The sequence below is a fragment of the Zootoca vivipara genome, chromosome 4 (assembly GCF_963506605.1).
Source record: "Zootoca vivipara chromosome 4, rZooViv1.1, whole genome shotgun sequence".
NCBI lineage: Eukaryota > Metazoa > Chordata > Lepidosauria > Squamata > Lacertidae > Zootoca > Zootoca vivipara.
In genome coordinates, this window is record NC_083279.1 from 62,209,814 (window position 1) to 62,227,786 (window position 17,973).

At 41.4% G+C, this 17,973-nt stretch overlaps 2 protein-coding genes across 3 annotated transcripts in view; one reads left to right on the forward strand and one right to left on the reverse strand.

The window, feature by feature from the left end:
• Positions 1-3,279: 3,279 nt before the first annotated feature.
• On the forward strand, positions 3,280-13,586 carry TIMMDC1 (translocase of inner mitochondrial membrane domain containing 1). 2 transcript variants are annotated; one of them, XM_035116554.2, is made up of 8 exons: positions 3,280-3,505; positions 3,819-3,984; positions 5,117-5,205; positions 6,429-6,496; positions 8,490-8,568; positions 9,437-9,547; positions 11,342-11,442; positions 13,378-13,586. In XM_035116554.2, the coding sequence occupies exons 1-7, from the start codon at positions 3,351-3,353 to the stop codon at positions 11,421-11,423; spliced, it is 750 nt and encodes a 249-aa protein (XP_034972445.2). In that variant the 5' UTR covers positions 3,280-3,350; the 3' UTR covers positions 11,424-11,442; positions 13,378-13,586. The 2 variants fall into 2 exon arrangements, with proteins under 2 accessions (XP_034972445.2, XP_034972444.2); XM_035116553.2 differs by lacking the exon at positions 13,378-13,586 and having other exon boundaries at positions 11,342-13,370.
• Positions 13,587-15,579: 1,993 nt separating this feature from the next.
• The window catches only part of CD80 (CD80 molecule), a 34,038-nt gene continuing 31,644 nt past the window's right edge, over positions 15,580-17,973 (reverse strand). Inside the window, exon 7 of the mRNA XM_035116551.2 lies at positions 15,580-15,697. Within this exon, the coding sequence (XP_034972442.2) occupies positions 15,612-15,697 (86 nt within the window). The 3' untranslated portion in view covers positions 15,580-15,611. The remainder of the gene's footprint in view (positions 15,698-17,973) is intronic.

A 17,973-nucleotide genomic window follows, 5' to 3' on the forward strand; every position in this document is an offset into this window, starting at 1 on the left:
ATGGCAGCCCTGCGAAAGATGGTAGTTAAGCCATTCCACATCCACGTGGAAATAGCCTGAGAAGTGCACAGCCAAGTTGTGCGTCCCATCCTTCACATGTCAAATATGGTCTCTCCTGCCTTGATTTTTGGTCTGAATTTCTGGCAAATGATCTCATAGTTTACTTTGCATAAATCAACAGTGTCTGTTCAGCAGTAGTGTACTGGCAAATTCAGAAGTGCAGGGTCCCTTCATGATAGTGTGGTATAGTGGTTAAGAGTGCTGAACTAGTGCTGGGGAGACTTGGGTTCAAATCCCCACTCAGATATGAAGCTCACTGGGTGATCTTTTTATTTAACTTTTTTTTAAAAGTGCACCATCCTTCATCTGTAGATCTCGGGGTGGTTCACAATATAAAAATACAAAATACGTAATAAAAACAAGAAAAAACCCACAAACCAATAACTGCCCCCCACCCCACATCCTCCTATAAACACATTTAAAAGGGGTATAAGCTCCTATAAACACATTTTAAAGGGGTATAAGCTGTTAAAAGGCCTGGTTGAAGAGAAATGTTTTTGCCTGGCACCTAGAGGTGTATAACGAAGGCGCCAGTCGAACCTCCCTAGGGAGAGCATTTCACAAACGGAGCCACCTCTGAAAAGGCCTGTTCCTGAGTTGCCGTGCTCTGAACCTTTCATGGAGGAGGCACACAAAGAAGAGCCTTAGATAATCACAGAATCTGGGTAGGTTCATATGTAGAGAAGTAGTCCTTAAGGTATTTTGGTCCTGACCTTGGGCCCAATCTATTTCACAGGGCTGAAATAAATAGTCACAGCCATGCTCCTATACAACCTAAGAGTATACAGTATGCAATATAAAATAATTATACAATAATCTTATACATGCTGCAGAAATAGTAACAGGTTTTTGATCCTCCGCAACCCTGGACCACTGCTATACAGGCCTGTACTCACTGGGAGGCGGTGAGAGAAAATTTCATATGCTGCAGAATGCTATATTAATTACTGGTTGTGTCTCCTGAGTATGGCGTGTGTGTATTGTATATATTGTAGATATTGGAACTGGTACTGCATAGTATTCCTCATTACCTTCCTCACTGAGCTTATAGATGATGGGGAAGAAGAAAAAACAGCATGACACTAAAACAAATTTGCAGGTGCTGCGTAAGGAAGAGGGACCAATGGAAGAATTAACTCAGGAAATCAAACTATGTGGCATTATTGTGTTGGGTACGAAAGAGGAGGAAGAATGTTAAAAAATGAGACAAAACCCTAAATTTATCTTCAGTGAAGGGAATTAATCTGGTATGTTCAAAAACTCATCTCTAAATGATCTTTTGGATTAAAAAAGAAAAACCTGTTTTGATGGCTGAATTAATACTGAAATTGGATTTTTTTTTTTTTTTGCACTGTGACAACAAAGAACCTGGGCAATCGACAGATGTTCTGCCCTACATGATGTAACAAGTAATGAACTACTTGTATTTTGTTTCTGTCACAAGTGTGTGAATGAATGAATGAATTTATTATTTTGGTCACAGACCAGTTCCAGCTCACATACAAAATGCAGTTCAGTATAGCAGGGACAGTACAGATATAGCAGCAATTAAACCTACATAAATTAGATCTTACTCGCTAAAATATAACTTGAAGTTGTCATTTATAAAACCTTGATCATGATGATATCACAGCTTGTTCCCTAAGTTTTATGGCAATTGCACAGAATTTGGCCACCTTTAACATGATCTCTGGATCTTTTTCCTCTACCAGAGATTTTAAACATTGGAGTTTGGACCCATTTAAAGATTTTTCCATAGCAGGGGTGATAAATGCCAAGCATATGTCCCCATAGAAACGACATTGTAACATGGCATGAGAGACAGTTTCTACCTCCATCGAGCTGTAGGGACAGACTCCTTCCGCATATGGTTTACCCTTGAATCTGACCTGCAATAACGCAATGGCAGCACATTGAATCTAGCAAGGGTGAACAAGATTCTGTATTTGGGTATCTGTAATTTTGACAAATATATTGCTGGGTATCTGTAATTTTGACAAATATATTGCTGGGGTAAACCCTCTCCCATTGTCTTTTATTGCTGGGTGTTTATTCATCTCGCTCACATGGCATTGTAGTTCCACATCCCAAATTTGTTGGCGGGTTATTGCTCTAGCTTTCTCATACCCTACACCTATCAAGGCCTGTGGGGTTAAGCCTCTTAGCTTTTCGTGCAGTGTAGCTTACCTTTTGGATTTTTAGGAATCCAGTAGGGTTAAGGGAGTCAACCCGATGTCACAAATGTGTTTTGGGCTGGTAAGAAAGGTTATAAACTTAATAATTTACTTTACTGCTCTGTTCTAATTATTGCAATCTGCCCCTAGTTATATGACAGGAAGCTCAGGCAGCAAGCTTTTCTTGTTTTCTTTTCCACTCAGGATAAGAGCATGAAAGATTTGACTTTGCTCAATGATGGAAACTAAGGTAACTTTAAGTACACCTGCTGCTGACAGTGGGTATCACTGGACATGATGGAACTTATTTTTGATCAAATGTGCACAGGATTGCATCACATATTTACCCTCAGTACAGTTAAAAGAACCTTGCTTTAAGTTTCTCAACAGAATTTGGAGCAAGTTTGCACTGTAGTCTCCAGTAGCAGTGCTTTTTAAATATTGCTGGAAGCGTTGTTGTTTTAAAAGAATAAAGTAAAACAATCCTAACTTTGCCTGTTATAATTATGTAGTTCTAAACCATTCCGTCCCAAAGTTTCTGTTCCTCTTAAGTCTTGCTAGCTTTGCCTTTTTGCGTGATAGGCTTCGTCAGAGGGGAGGAATACATACAGCAGTGGACGTGTGTCGTTTCGCCTTTTTAAAAAGCCAGAGCAAATTAAGTCGTCTGCAAAAATAGACAGGGCTCCTGAGCCTCAACAGCCGTGCAAAAAAGGGAATTTCCTCTTGTCGTGCCCCAATATTAATATCTTGCCACCACGCTCTTTTTAAAACCCCAAATCATTTCGACTCCATCGACAATAGGGGCAGAGGAGGTGCAACAGCGTATGCACAGCGCTTCCTGCAAAACAGCTTGTCAGGATTGCGCACGCGCAGTGGCGGGAATCCAACACCTCCCTCCCCTGAGCTAGCGCCGCCTCCCGCTTCGCAGAACCCACTGGCCTGGGGTGCAACAGAAATGCTTTCTAGCCGGGGAGTTGCCTGCGCTGCGTCCTCCAAGGCGCAAGGGCGGCGCGCTCCTCCTTGGCCCACTTCCGGCACAGCTGAGTCCTCGCGGGAAGGTCCTGGGAAGCGGCTTCTGGGGGAGAGGCGCGCGGGTCTGCGCTCGGCTGTTTGGCGATGGAGCCTCCTCCTGCGCCGCCGCAGGGGCCGGTCCGAGCCTCGGCTACCTCTTCTCCCGCGCTGGCCGCGGGGCAGCCCAGGGCTTTGAGTAGGCCGGAGCCGCCGAGCTCGGGCTCGGGCTGGGAGCGGGTCCGGGAGCTCATCCGGCGAGAGTAAGCCCGAGGGTTTTGTTTTGCAAGAATGTGAGGGTCGCCCTGGAAGCCGCAGGCGCCCCGGTGTCCTTGCAGCCAGGCGGGGCGGGCGCGGGGCTGGCAATGGACGCGAAGGCAAAAGCCCTGCTGAGAGCCCACTTGCATGCCGAGTTGAGTTTTCTCGAGCCTCTCAAGGGCACTTTCAGCCTCTGTCGATAATGTGGCTTCATTTAACGCTGATGTTGCATGGTGGGGGTTCGGGATTTCTGAAAGGTGAAGGGGGCTTTTTATGTCCTGAAGACTTGAGTTCTCATCGACGCATTTTCTCCCGCAGCGAGCTAAATCGGTATCCTGAAGAAACGGTCAATATCATCAAAGCAACGTTTTCCGGGGGCATTGTCGGCGTGGTCTATGGAGGGGTACCCGGTTTTATATACGCCAAGAGACAGTACATTGAGCAGAGCCAAGGAGAGATTTTCCACAATCGCTTGGATGCTGCGGTATGGACAAATACCTGGCATGGTAGAGCACACATCAAATTAGTCTTCTCAATAACGCCGTTACACAAATCTCCTTAAGTGAGCACACTAGGAATGCTATGGACACTTGTCACTTGCACTTCAAAAAGGTGGTTGTAGAGCTTGGGAAGGGCAACCAAAATTATCAAGAAGATGGGGGAAACTCACCTGAGAGAAATGTTATGATGTTATGGGCTTTTTAGTTTAGAGAAAGTGCAGGGTGTGCTTGGTATGGAAAAACTGATTACAGTAGATAAAAGTTTTCCCCTTTTAATGCTAGAACCTGTGATCATCTGATGAAGCTGAATGCTGGAATATTTAGGACAAAAGGAAGTGCTCCTTCACACACCACATAGTTAAGGATGGGATTTGCTGCCACAAGATGTAGTAGTACGGTAGCTGCCAGGTTATGTGGCTTTACAAGGGGATTATTCATCAAGAATAAAGCTGTCAATGGCTACTAGTCATGTTGGCTGCATACTGCCTCCAGTCTTTGAGTTGGTGTACCTGTGAATAGCAGAAACATACTGAGGAACATAAGTGAGAATGTGCTGTTGTGTTATGTCCTGCCTGAGGGCTTTCCATAAAGATTGGGTTGGCCACTGTGAGAACAAGAAACTGGACTTGATGGGGCTAGATCAAGGATCACAGCCAGTGTTTCCATATTGCCTGGGTTAATAGTCTGGATAATATCACTGAAGGCAATTAAAATGTTTAGTTTTGAGATGAGCACTGAAAAATCCAGAAATAAAAAAGCAGATTATGTGCGTGTACAAATGAACTGAGTGGTCCATAGTTTTGTCAACAGTAAAGCCTGCTGAATGGTTTCTGGTGCAAGGGTCTAGTCCAGAATTGGGACTATAAAGGCACAGGTGGGGATGTGCATGCAGAAGCAAACTAAATAACTAAATTGTGTGAAAGGGGAAATACTGGACTTCTTTGATTCTTTCTGCTTCTAAGCAAATATTTTAGCCCCTATATAAGATACCTTACTAGTAGGCCTCCTTTTCTCATTAACTTCAGGAATGGTACATATAAAATGTCATTTGGGGCATAATAAAAATTGGTAGTGTGGCCTGACAATGTCTTTAAACTTTTGTAACTTTCTTGATAGCAATCTGCAAATCGTGCAGCAACCAGGGGCTTCATCCGTTATGGTTGGCGTTGGGGCTGGAGAGTTGCTGCCTTTGTGGCAATATTCAAGTGAGTATGCCTATTCTTAGTTGGAGGAAGCAGTTAATGTACAATAACTGTTCTAAAATGTTACTATTGTCATTTCTTTGAGCAGTTAACATGCAAGATGAGACAGCTTAAATCAGGCATCCCCAAACTGCGGCCCTCCAGATGTTTTGGCCTACAACTCCCATGATCCCTAGCTAACAGGACCAGTGGTCAGGGATGATGGGAATTGTAGTCCAAAACATCTGGAGGGCCAAAGTTTGGGGGTGCCTGGCTTAAATAGAACCTCTCCTTGTGTCCTTTCCGTCTGGCCATCATCACCATCAGATGGTGTACTGTAGAGTCTTGCAAAAACAGCTTATCTACCCCCAGCCAATCATTAGGCCTTGCATAAGGGAAACCAGCCATTTCTGTTCTATCAAAAAAAGCTATGTTGGCATATTGAGAGTGTGTGGCTGCCTTGCCTCAGAAGGTCTATAGTCATTCTGTAACATAGCAGACCAGCTAATAAGAACTCTCAGGAGACTGGTGAAAAACTCTATTTTTCTATTTATATCTGGAGTGGGGCCAGGGTCTGACTGGTGCTCTGGGCCTACACTCAACCCTTATGACCCTCCTCAAACCATAATCCCTCCCCAAGCTTTTTCCTTGGTTGGGATGTATAAATGCTTCCTGGACAGAGGATGGGAGAGGGAATGTTGAGAAAGCTTGCATGTATGGAATGTAGACTGTTAGTGTCCTGTTAGTCATTGTATATTTTTAAGCTGTAATGACTGTTTTATATAAGATCCAGGATAGGCTTTATTTTATTTATTTTTTTAGTCTGTCATTTATAATTAAAACTCCAGTTATTTAAAACTCTTACCTCAGGTAATTGAAATCGTCCTTGAACTTGAAATAGCATACTCCGTATCCAAATTACAGCCTGCTTTGTACATTATTTTTTCTCTAGTTTCTATTCGTAAAAAAAAACCATGCATGCTATCACTTGTGAAGTATGTGTTTCATGTTTTCCCATAAATATATGAATCGGGAAGTGTATATTTTTTCTGTATGTTGTATGTAAAATTTGCCCTGTATAGAAAAAGTCACACGTGAAGTGATTCTAAATACTCTCTGTATCGTCTCAAATGGGAAGAGTTAGCAAAATTTTTAGTCAAGAAATACAGGCCACCATTTGGACCACCAGAAATAATGTTTTTCTTTCATTGGGCAGTTTTCCTTATTAATCCTTGTTTTTCTCACAGCACAGTGAGCACTGCTATGTCTGCATACCGTGATAAAAATTCCCTCAGTCACTTTGCCGTTGCAGGAGGTGAGGCGATGATATTTGAATGTTCTGTTCTATTTGAATGAGGCAGAAAAGTTGATTGGAGAAGATTAGTTTCAGAGCTCAAGAGTCCTGCTTCTTAGTCTGTTAATCTTCACTTTTTGACCCTGGTCAAATTCAAAAATACGTTTTGTTACTTAAAATGATTTTTTTTTAACCAGGCAGATCTTTGGGATTGTCGTATTTGTCCTGCTGATTTCAGAAAAACTCATTTCCAAATGTGTATGCTTATGGTGACAGCATTAATATTGTGCAAGCTATAGTGGTTCTTTGGTGAAAGGTTCTTAAAAGATTATCATATTAGAGGATTAGTAAATAATTTAGGCTACAATCCTATTCCCAGTTACTTGGTAGTAAGTCCCCCTGAACTCAAGGGGACTTACTTCTGAGTAGATATGTAAAGGATTGTGCTGTCAGTCATGCTAAATATGAATGGAGAATTGGGAAGCCAGCAGAGGGGAGGCATCTTCTCAGTTTCTCTTTCATTGTCAGATTTTGCTACTAAATTAATCTTATATTGAGAGAAGCCATTTTTTGCTAGCTCTGAAAAGTGCTATAAGTGGATACTAATTTGTATTTTTGTACATGCAGAAATTAAATCTTACAATTAAAAACATTTAAAAGAAAAACCTAATCCCTGCCCTATTTTTTCTGTCAGAGTAAGCTGTCTGCTGTGAAACTGCTATAGTCCCCTGACATAAAAAGGGCCCCAGATTTTTCAAAATATATAATTGAAAAAAATCTAAAGGAAACAGTTCACCATATCCTGCTTTGTAATCTCCTTTGGTTTCAGCTGAGTTTGTACTGAGTCCTACATAAACCTCGCTGAAATTATTGGAGGCTGCACCCTTTTAAAGGTACATTGTCAACCTCTTGCAGATTCCACTTGGCATCTTGTCTGTCTGTTTTTTTTGCAGACCAGTTTTTGTAAAGTTATCATGACAACATGAAAGGACAATCTAATTCTCTTCCTAGATAACTTTGGTCAGTACGTAAGAAAATAATTATGTAGGAGAGGTCTTTGTTTTATCAGCATCTTTTCTCCTTTGTGAAAGCCCCAGATCTGACCCATTTTAATGCATTTCTGCATATTATTGAAACTAGTAGTTTATGACTTGTCAGCATTCCCATCTTCTGACTCCACAAATGGAATTAAGAATTCTAATTCATAAGGGAGCGTCACATTACCCGAACACTGCATGGATGAAGGCAGCAGCTCCTGCTGGTTGCATATACCTAGAAGTACCAACTTTCCTTTCACAAATGGGAGCCATAACGTTCTAACGTGAATGTGCTGTTGCCCACAGCTGCTTATACCTGACAAATGACTGGTAGATTATTTTCCCCATAGATGGTAATTGCTATGATTCCTTACAGCACTCAGTTATTGTAATTTTGTACCTCTTTACGCTGGTCCTTGACACTTGTTCATTTTTAGGATCCTTTATTGTAACCTGTTTTAATTGGTTTTTCATGTTGCATTTAAAATTGTTGTGAGCTACCCTGGGACGTTAGAATGAAGTGTGAGTAATAAATCAATGAATAATGATAATAAGCATAAGCAAAACCCTATAAAATCAATTGGAACTTTGAAGACAGACTGGTTTCTAAGTTGTGCTGACAACATAGACTTCTCAGATTGTGTTCTAAAATGGAATAGACATTACAGTTGTTGCAGCATACACTTTTAAGTGCGGACGGTAGTACACATGTGCACAAGTTTTTAAAGATACGCATATGGTGCCTGTACATATTTGCTGTAGGAAATACTGATGGTTCCCCCCCTCAAAGAAAATTATAATATTTGGAGCTGCCCATAGCTGAATCTTTAGTGTGTAGTCCTGGAGCAGAGTGCAGTTTTACAGGTCAGGAAAAAGGGAGGCAGAAGGAATGACAAAAAAGCTTTTTTCATTGTAGCTGAGACTTCTTGCAAGTCCCTTGTGTGTGGTCTGATTCTATTATTTTTTCTTATTTCTAGGTTGTACAGGAGCCTTGTTCAGAATGCACTTGGGCTTGAGAGGTTTGGTTGGAGGGACCCTTTTTGGGACGTTGTTGGGGTAGGTTGCTGTACATGTGCACACAGATGCACTAGAAACCAGAATTGCTTCCTTTTGTTGGGTATGATAGTTTGCAGGTGTCATGACAAGGCAGTTTTTGAATCTTGACAGGATTTCCTGCAAACTTCCTTCTAGCCTTAGACCTCATATGTTTTCTCTCTTATTGCACAAGGTGGCTATTTTTCTTCCAGTTTCCCATTTAGTTTTTCTGCATTCTTCTTAAACAGAAATTGATTTTTATTTGCCTGTCTACTAATGTTTAAATGGGCAGAGGTGCTGGTTTTTTTAAAAAAACAACAACAACACCACAAATGTATTGTTTGCTGTGGTGGGTCAATTGTTAATTTGGAGGATCCATTGTCCTTTTGTTCTCAGCCTTTTCTTCTTGGAGGTGGGTGGGAATAAATGTTTAGTAGATATAGGGTCAACATTTAGGGAATCAGTTTAATAGAGAAGATTGTGAAAGATCCACACAGAATTATGTTTTCTAATTATGAGGACAGAACAATAACAGTTAAGAATGATGGATTCCCTTTCCAGATTTGGGACACTTTTCTTCACCTCTACTACATCAATAGTTTTGATGTGTGTTGCATGCTGGGTATGAGCAGTAATGTTTAATTTAAAAAAAGACTAAAGAACAATGGAATGTTCTCCATTTATGGTTGACAGTAGAATTGAGCTCCTATTTTGCAACTGCTTTAAAAAAAGACTTCAATCAATCTTTACTGTGGTTAAAGACCAGACAGCAGAATTAACAACAGCCACATACACTACAGCTTTAGGGGGAGGGGGGGAAGGATGAATAGGAGAAGGTAATAAAGTTCTCTATATGGGTAAATGTACTTCCTGTGTCATCATCTTGCAGTGTACCTGCTGGAGCATTACTGATGGCAATGCAAAAATTGGCTGGTGAAACCTTGATCGAGAGAAGAAAACGAGAGCAATGGGAGCTGTATGAACAGAAGCTGGCAGAATGGTAAGGAATCAGCGCTGTTAGGCTTTAATTATTAACTCTGCTACTGAGCCAGGGTGGGCCTGCTCTTCCTCTAGGAGTGCTACACAATGATTCTAGCCATCTTCCACTAGTGATGTGATATGATACTCTTGACACTGACCATCAGTCACCTTTTGCTCAGTTTTGAATTTTCTAGTTTTGCAGTTTCTGGAGTTTTGGCTGATATGGAATTGGTAGTTCCATAAAAATCCATATACTGTTGCTGTAATGGGCCCATGTCTTGATTTTAGCATTATTTGTAGAATCCTCTCAAAATCTATGGCAATTGACAAATGGCAGACTAGCAACAATGGCTTTTTTTCTGGGTATCTTGTGATCTCAAGGGTGGGTTATAGCCATTTTTCTAGCCACCCAGTCCTATTTCCTAAAGTGGCTAACAATATAGGTAAATTTAAACAATGAAGGAACATAGGAGAACTCTGTTTCCTCCAGATGTTTTGGACTACAACACCCATCAGCCTGAGGTAGCATTGCCTAATGGTCAGGGATGATGGGAGCAATAATCCAGCAACATCTGGAGTGCCCTAGGTTGGAGAAGACTGTTCTAGCACCAAGTTAATAATGCTTTATGGAGCATTCTAATTTATTAAGCATTATTCACTCCCACTTGGTTGTACTGTATCTCATGTAGTATTTCCCAGCCTCTTCCCTACATAGTTTCTGTATTTTCTCCCCTCTTACACTTGTTTTAAAGTTATAACCTCCTGAATAAAAATACAAGAGGGGAAGAACATTTTACAATTATGAACAGCCTTCTAGAGCCGTTTCCAGATGAAAATTTTATCCTATAGTTTTAATATATTTCCCATATATTCAGTGTCCAGTTTGCTCATTCACTTTACTGTGTGAACTGATCAGTTTGTCCTATGCTAACTGCAGACATGTGGGCGATGGCAGATACAATATTGGAGGATATGTAGGTGAAAAAGCCCTTTATAGCATGTCATTGAGTCCTATTAAAAGTGTTTGCAGGATGTATGAAGGGAAGAGAGGATTGTCTATAAGCAAAAAATAGTAGTCATGTGGAGATTTGTGTGAAGGAAGGCTCTGTTTGAAACAATTCATTATAGACCGCTAATGATTTGTCTGTGGTAAATGGATTGGCTTCAGCCTACAATGTTTGTTTGTTTTTTAAAATATATTTTCATTAAAAATTTCTTAGTGTACGAAAACCACGTGCGTTATCTCTTTTTTCAAGTTGTGTTTTCTACAATTTGGTTTCATTTGTTGTGAGACATTAGCGTTACATACAATGTTAGGTTAGGAAGAAAAGAGGTGGAGAGAGGGGAAATGGTGAGTGGGGTGGTTATGTTTCTATTCTTCTACTTAGTGTATGTGTGGGGTTTTGTGTCAGCGTCACTTGTCTGGGTTATCTTACTATTTGCTCGTTGTGTTTCCTTGGTGGTGAGAGAGGTTGGGGGTGGCCTAGGGTATGGTTGGTTGTCTTTGGGTGGCTGTAGTTTTGTTTTTGTGAGTGAGTGGTGTGTGTATTTTTGAATCAGATTAGCCAGATTGATTCGTATGCTGTTGGTAGATTCTTGTCGTTGTCTTGTTGGGCTGTGATGTGATAAAGGGGAGCCATACCGGGCTGAAGGCATCTTCTTCTATTTGTCCCTGTGTCAGTTTCAGTTTATTGGTTAGTTTTTCTAATAAGGTTCAGCCTCCAACGTTAATGGTGATATAAGCATATGAGGTGCTGTTTTGTTTTCCTCTCAGAAGTACAACCATGTTCTTTTTTTTCTTTTTCTTTTTTAGGAGGACCAGGCTCAGCATCACTGAAAACATCTCAAAAGAAATGGATGATGTTCTTCAGGAAGGAGCTTCTCCCAGATCATGACTGAAAACAAACGTTCTTGGTATTACACACTGGAACTTTTAACAAGTGATGTTAAAAGTTTTCTTTGTGGCCTGTTTCTCAGTACACAATGGGCTCTCTTGAAGAGCTACTAGGTTTGGTCAGATAAACGAAGAACATGGAAAGTTCAGCTTCAGGTGATGACTAGCTACCTCTTTAGATGGGAGAGGAATAAGCTTGAATTACTTCTCTGGATAGAGAAAGTACAAAATTCACTTTAAGGGGGATATGCTATAAGGGATAACATGGGCGTATTCCAAAGTTCTCCAGGGTAAGTTGATGGGCTGAACGGTGGAGTAAATCTAAAAGAATAAAGAAAAAGAATAATTCTTTGGAATGTTCATGCTCTTTGGTATATGAATTCTTGGGTCTGGTGCCACTCCTCTTTTGAATGCACTACTACAGATCTTAACTTACCTTTGACCTTGCTATGTACCAGGAGACATAGGTGCTGGGCGGAGGAGAGATAGGGCTCCCCAAAATTTCTGAATAAAGCGCTAACCCCCCCCCCAGTTCTGCGGCAGCCATGTGCACATGCTCATGTCATGTGTGCAAACTGTGGGGCTTCCACACAACACGTCAGCAAAAATGTTCCGCCTTTACAATATAAAACAGCATTGACTAGCTTTGCTATGTTTCACTCGGAAGGAGCTCCCTCAGAATAAATGAGAAAATAATGGTGATATTGCAGTGTCCTGCCTCCCTGCTCCTGATTTTCCATGTCCCCAACAGCCATCACTTGGCTGCTATTTATTAATATACAGTAAACATAAAACATAAACAAAATTAATTAGTAAATTCAACAATAAAAGCTACAAGCTCCTTACAACTGCAGCAAGTTAAATTTCCTATGGGCTTTAACAGGAACCTTTTTTTTTTTTATCGGGTTGTCAAAATGTTCCATTCATATGTGTTTTGTTGAGAATTGTGAAGCAGCACATGCTTTGACTATTTGTTGCTGGTGGTTGTAGTATTTGTATGCTGCTGTGCGCATTGTCTTCCGCTTCCCTATTTTTATTTTCATATCTGCCCTGTGAAGTAAGATATGCTGAGAGCTGGTAGTTTAGATACCGAAGTTGTGAAGCTACACTTAAGCTATACTTAAGAACATTTTCTGCTTTTTATTTACTGGGGTTGACAAACTTTTTTTGTTTTGCCATTTTGCTGTAAGTATGAAGACTATGAAATGTAGCAGTTAAAGCATTGTATCTTGTTTTTCCACTCAGGAGCCCAAGGTTGTATACATTATCCTCTCCTTCCCTCTCTTATCTTGGCCTAGCCTACCTCGCAGGGCTGGTGCAAAGTTAATAAGCAGCAGGTCTCCCCAATAGATTTTGGGTTGTGTGCAGGGTTCTCACATCACGTGCAGTGTACCAGGCCCTGGAAACCCTGTTGGCATCCTTGCGTATAATCCCAACTCAGTTGGCTACAGATTTTCAGGATTTTTTTAAAGCGCTTTCATGCTTAATATATCAAATTTTGTCCTAAAAGAGTGTCATTTCCTGCAATATAAGCATACTTGAAATCACAAGCTGCCTTCTGCCCTCACAGGGTGGAATGTCTTTGAAAAGATGGTTTTGATGTAGTGAAAACACTTGGCAACTGTTCTGAAAAGGGTTTTTTGGCCTTACCTATTTGGGTACAGTGGTACCTCCGGTTGCGAACTTAATCCATTCCAGAGGTCCGTTCGTAACAGGAAACTGGTCGTAGCATGAGGCGAGCTTTCGCTAATGGCGCCTTGCTGCAGCTGGTGCCACTGGAGCGCTATTTCCGCTTGCATCTCGGGGCAAAGATCGCAACAAGGGGCATCTACTTCCCGGTCAGCAGAGCGCGTAACGTGAAGGATTTGTAAGGGGGATGGTACGTAACACGAGGTACCACTGTACCTGGTAGCTATAATATGTCACTGTAACCTTTGTATCTTGGCTTTCTTTAGTGCTGGAATTCCGCTGTGTACAGAGGTTCTCAGGAAGTCTCCTGTCCAAGCTCTGATGAGACCATGACCTGCTCAGTTTCTGTAAGGATTACCAGAAATACCCACAATATATTTGGGCTTTCTTTTCCTTCCACCATTGCGATAAAACCGTTACCTAGTAGAATACACAGATGGCATTCATGGTGACTGAGACAAGTGATCCATTTGCCACAAACATCATCGAGGAGGAAAGGAGTAGGATGAAAGCCACAAACCATAATTGGTTTGTGTAAATTGCCGTTGAGTTTTTATGACTTATTGTTCATGTCTTCGCTCTCTTCAGGCACTCTTGTTTGCCCATAAGAAAATGAGAATAAAAGGCCTGTTAAATACAATGAAGAAGAAGAAAAAATCCAAAATAATACAGTTCACTTACTGCACTGGCTCATTTATTAAAAGCCTGAGTCTATATAAGCATACATTTCATTAAATGGAATAACCAGGCACAAGTGTTTTGGGGGGTTTTTTTAAGTGCAAAAAAGACAAAAGTTTAGCTTTGTTTTATTGTTATACTTGTATAAAAATAGTTTAAAAACAACAGCCACCATCTCAGGCTGAAGACACACCCACACACACGTATATACAGTATATAAGGATGATTTGCTGAAAAGCTAATGCTAAAATATAACTTGGTATAATTACAGATTTAGCCCAGTTTACAGTCAAGAATAAAGTGAAAATAGGAGATAGCAATGCTTGGATACATTTTGCACTGCTAAGAAATATATTGTTTGGGAAGCCTGCATTAAAGCTGGGCTGCTTTAAACAGACAGGACTGATAACATGTTACAGTTCCTATTGTGATATGAAAGGTTTACAAATAAGCAGACACCCTAAAAACCTATCCATGTCCTTTCTTCAATGGTTGGGTTAACTCAGTTTAAACCAAATAATGGTGGTTTAGAGCCTGTTTACATGACAAACTGAGTGAGTGAGAATATAAACTGAGTTAACCCCTGGCTCTTGGGCATTTTCTCCCTCCACTGAATGCCACGGAAGAATCCTGCTAGCAGGACCAGTAGTCAGGGATGATGGGAATTGTACTCTCAAAACATCTGGAGGGCCGAGTTTGAGGAAGCCTGCCATAAAAGCTTATACATATGGCTAAATCAGCAGTAGCAAATGAATATTTAAAAATACTCATATGGCCAATAAATAGTTCTTGCTACCCTTACATTTACATAGAGGATCCATAGCAACAAGTATAATAAAGCTATAAGCCTGCCAGGCTTATTTTCTGGTAAATAAAACTAGGGATGAGAGGCGATAAATTATGTGCAAGCCACATTTTAAGTAGAAGGAGAGTTTCCAAAATAAGAAAACACTCTTTACCCTACATAGCAGGTAATAATTCTGTTCCTGGGTATGGATTCTCCAACTGCAGAACCATACTAGTACCTTCCATTCTGTTGCAAACTGCATGTGCGTGGATGGCAAATAACGGCGAGAACATCCCACCCTTACACTAAATACACCCTTACACTGAGGATGTTATTACAATGCGAGAGAGAGCTAGTTTAGCCAAGATCAATGGGCTCTGCAGCTGGGGACAAGTGGTCCAGTCTACCACGCATCCCATGTGGTGCCCCCATTAGTTTTGGGTGCTGGGATGCCGATACCTCATAAAAGGAGCATCTGCTTTCCTTGGTGGTGTTTCGAAGACAGAGCATTGCCAAAGCATTTCCCCCTTTTTCACTTGAAACGGATGCTGCTTTGCTAGTGGAGTTGCTCACAAGTCACAAGGAAGAGGTGGTTTCACGCAGTGAGATGGCTGGAGCTGTCCAAGCCAGTGGCTTGGTCCCAACGGGAGTGGGGGAAGCACTCTGGTTTGAAATGAACTTCACTGTAAAATTTCTGCTTATCAAGAACAACAATTCATTTCCCCTTCCAAATCAGGCAGTTGTCTAGAAGATGGTACTATGCGTTGTATGTTGTTGTCTGATCATTTGGTGGGGGAGTACTCGTAAAAAATTCTGTTGAGGTGGAACAGTCAGTATGGTGGGTAGTGCTTTTAACCTTTACCCCTCCTGCCATTTTCCTGAACAATGCTTCTATCACACCTGGAAAGAGAGAGGTAGGCCCCGTGTCATTGTGAAGAGCAATGAACTCCAGGTTCTGAGATCCAGGGTGAATATGTCCATTTCACCAGAGCAGAATGTTGAAAATCAAGCGCCACTGCCCAGGTTTCTCCATGGTCAGGCACATGTTTCCAATGTCCCGTTGGAAAGCTGCTGCGATGTTATTTCACTTGCTGCCACTGGCTGGTGAGATGTCATGTGCTCTGAAACGTCAATCGGTTCAGCAACATTGAACAGAAAATCTTTACCAATGTGACTTAAGAATTTAAAAAAATATGTCAAAGAGTGGGGGTGGGGAGAATTCCCATTAGTCACGAGGGTGGAATATGGGTCAAAAAGTCAATAAAGAGGAACAAAACATAGGCTAAGAGGCCATGACAGGTCAAGGTCACCCAGTGAGCTTCATAGCTGAGTGGGGATTTGAACTCTAGTCTCCTATGTCTTAATCCAGGGTTGGGGTACTTTTGGCCTTCCAGATGTCGCTGAACTACAAAACCCACCATCCCAGGCCATTGGCCATGCTTGCTGGGGCTGAGGAGAGTTGTAGTTCAGCAACATCTGCAGAGGCAAAGGTTCCCCACCCCTATCCTAATCCAAAACTAACCACTACACCACTCTCATAAGTAGCACTCTGAATTGTTCTCAGAAGTTAGTTAGAAACAAGTGATGAGCAAACAAGGCCTATCAGCAGACAGAGTAGCTGAGTTCAGTCATATCCAAAGCTTTGGAAGTTTGGGACTTACAGTATTCCACTTTGCAACTAATTTTAAGACTGCAAAGGAGTCTAAATACAAAGTAGTTTCTGAGTTTGTATTTAGATTGTAAGCATGTCCATCTTTAGATGCAAGTTCGTATTTAGATTGTAATCCTGCAGTCACATATGTTACCTTCCACAGGCCAAACTATTTAACACAGCATCTCTTGTAAATAAAATTAATAAAACTAATTTTAAATTTCATCTCTATTATCCTGCAGTATGTGTTACTTTCTATAATACTATTGCAGTGGTTCCCACTAGTGCATCACATCCATGTATGCACTGAAGAATTCATTTAATAGTTGAAGAATACATTTAACCAATCCCTGATTTTTTTTTTTCAAATAAAACTGGTGCAAATTGAAATGTTTCATGGTCATTTGGTTCTGGGGTGGTAGTTGAAAATACCACTTTCTGTATATCACTAGCTCCATTGGCCTAACATTATGAAAACTGTCTTGACTGCATACATTAGAAGAACCAGCTCCTAGAATTGCCCTTTCATTCACTGAAAGGGGAACCTGAAGACAACAGATGTAACTTCCAGCCAGAGACATTTTAAACAGGCAGTTGCCCTGCAGAACAAACCCGCTGACCCCCCAACTCCCCTCTTTCAAAGGTTAGGTTTAATTTTCAAGATTGCATGCTAAGGGTGTGGGGAAATTCTTTTACATATTTATTTACATTGTGGAATGTAGGCTAGGGAAGTTGGAGAGTTCTTAAGAAGCAGAGGGCATAATGTTTACAGAGTGTGGCTTCATTCCCTTTTACGAAGCAGCGGCGCTAGGCTTAAAGAAGCTGGAGGCAACATTTTCTCAGGAAAAATGTTTGCAGACTCACAACTCAGCCAAGTAACCTGGAAAAGGATATGGCCCAGCACTATGACTCCAGTTGAATATTAGGGCTCATTCACACTTGTTTCCCAATGCACATATATTTCAGTTTGCCTTGGGATGATGGCTGCTCCCCCCCCCCAGTGTTATTTTTTGCTGAGCTGAAACATTCCGGGTTTGGGAGGGGTAGTGGTTTGTTTTTTTTAAAAAAAAACTATGATTTTAGCTTGTTGCTTTTAGTCCTGTAAGCTGCTTACTATATTTTTTATGAATTTGCGGGTGGCATGCGAGGGAAAAGACCCCATTGCGCTAGTGGGACTAGGTAAAGGTAAAGGGACCCCTGACCATTAGGTCCAGTCGTGACCGACTCTGGGGTTGCGCGCTTATCTCGCATTATTGGCCGAGGGAGCCGGCGTACAGCTTCCAGGTCATGTGGCTAGCATGACAAAGCCGCTTCTGGCGAACCAGAGCAGCACATGGAAACGCCGTTTACCTTCCCGCTGTAGCGGTCCCTATTTATCTACTTGCACTTTGACGTGCTTTCGAACTGCTAGGTTGGCAGGAGCTGGGACTGAGCAACAGGAGCTCACCCCGTCGCAGGGATTCGAACCGCAGACCTTCTGATCAGCAAGCCCTAGGCTCTGTATTGTTAAATAAATAGGATTGCATCCATTGCTGGCCTTACTCAAAGTAGACCCACTGAAATTAATGAACATGATGAACTTGGGCTCATTAAGTGGGCCTAGTCTATATTGAGTTTAGCTGGGTACAACCCATAAAAAGCAAACATTCATTTCCTAACATGGCTAGTTTAAGTTGAGCATGTAATGAGCCTAAGGATCAGCTTGCAATGTTTGGCCACAGCCCTGGAACATGTAAACTATGAACA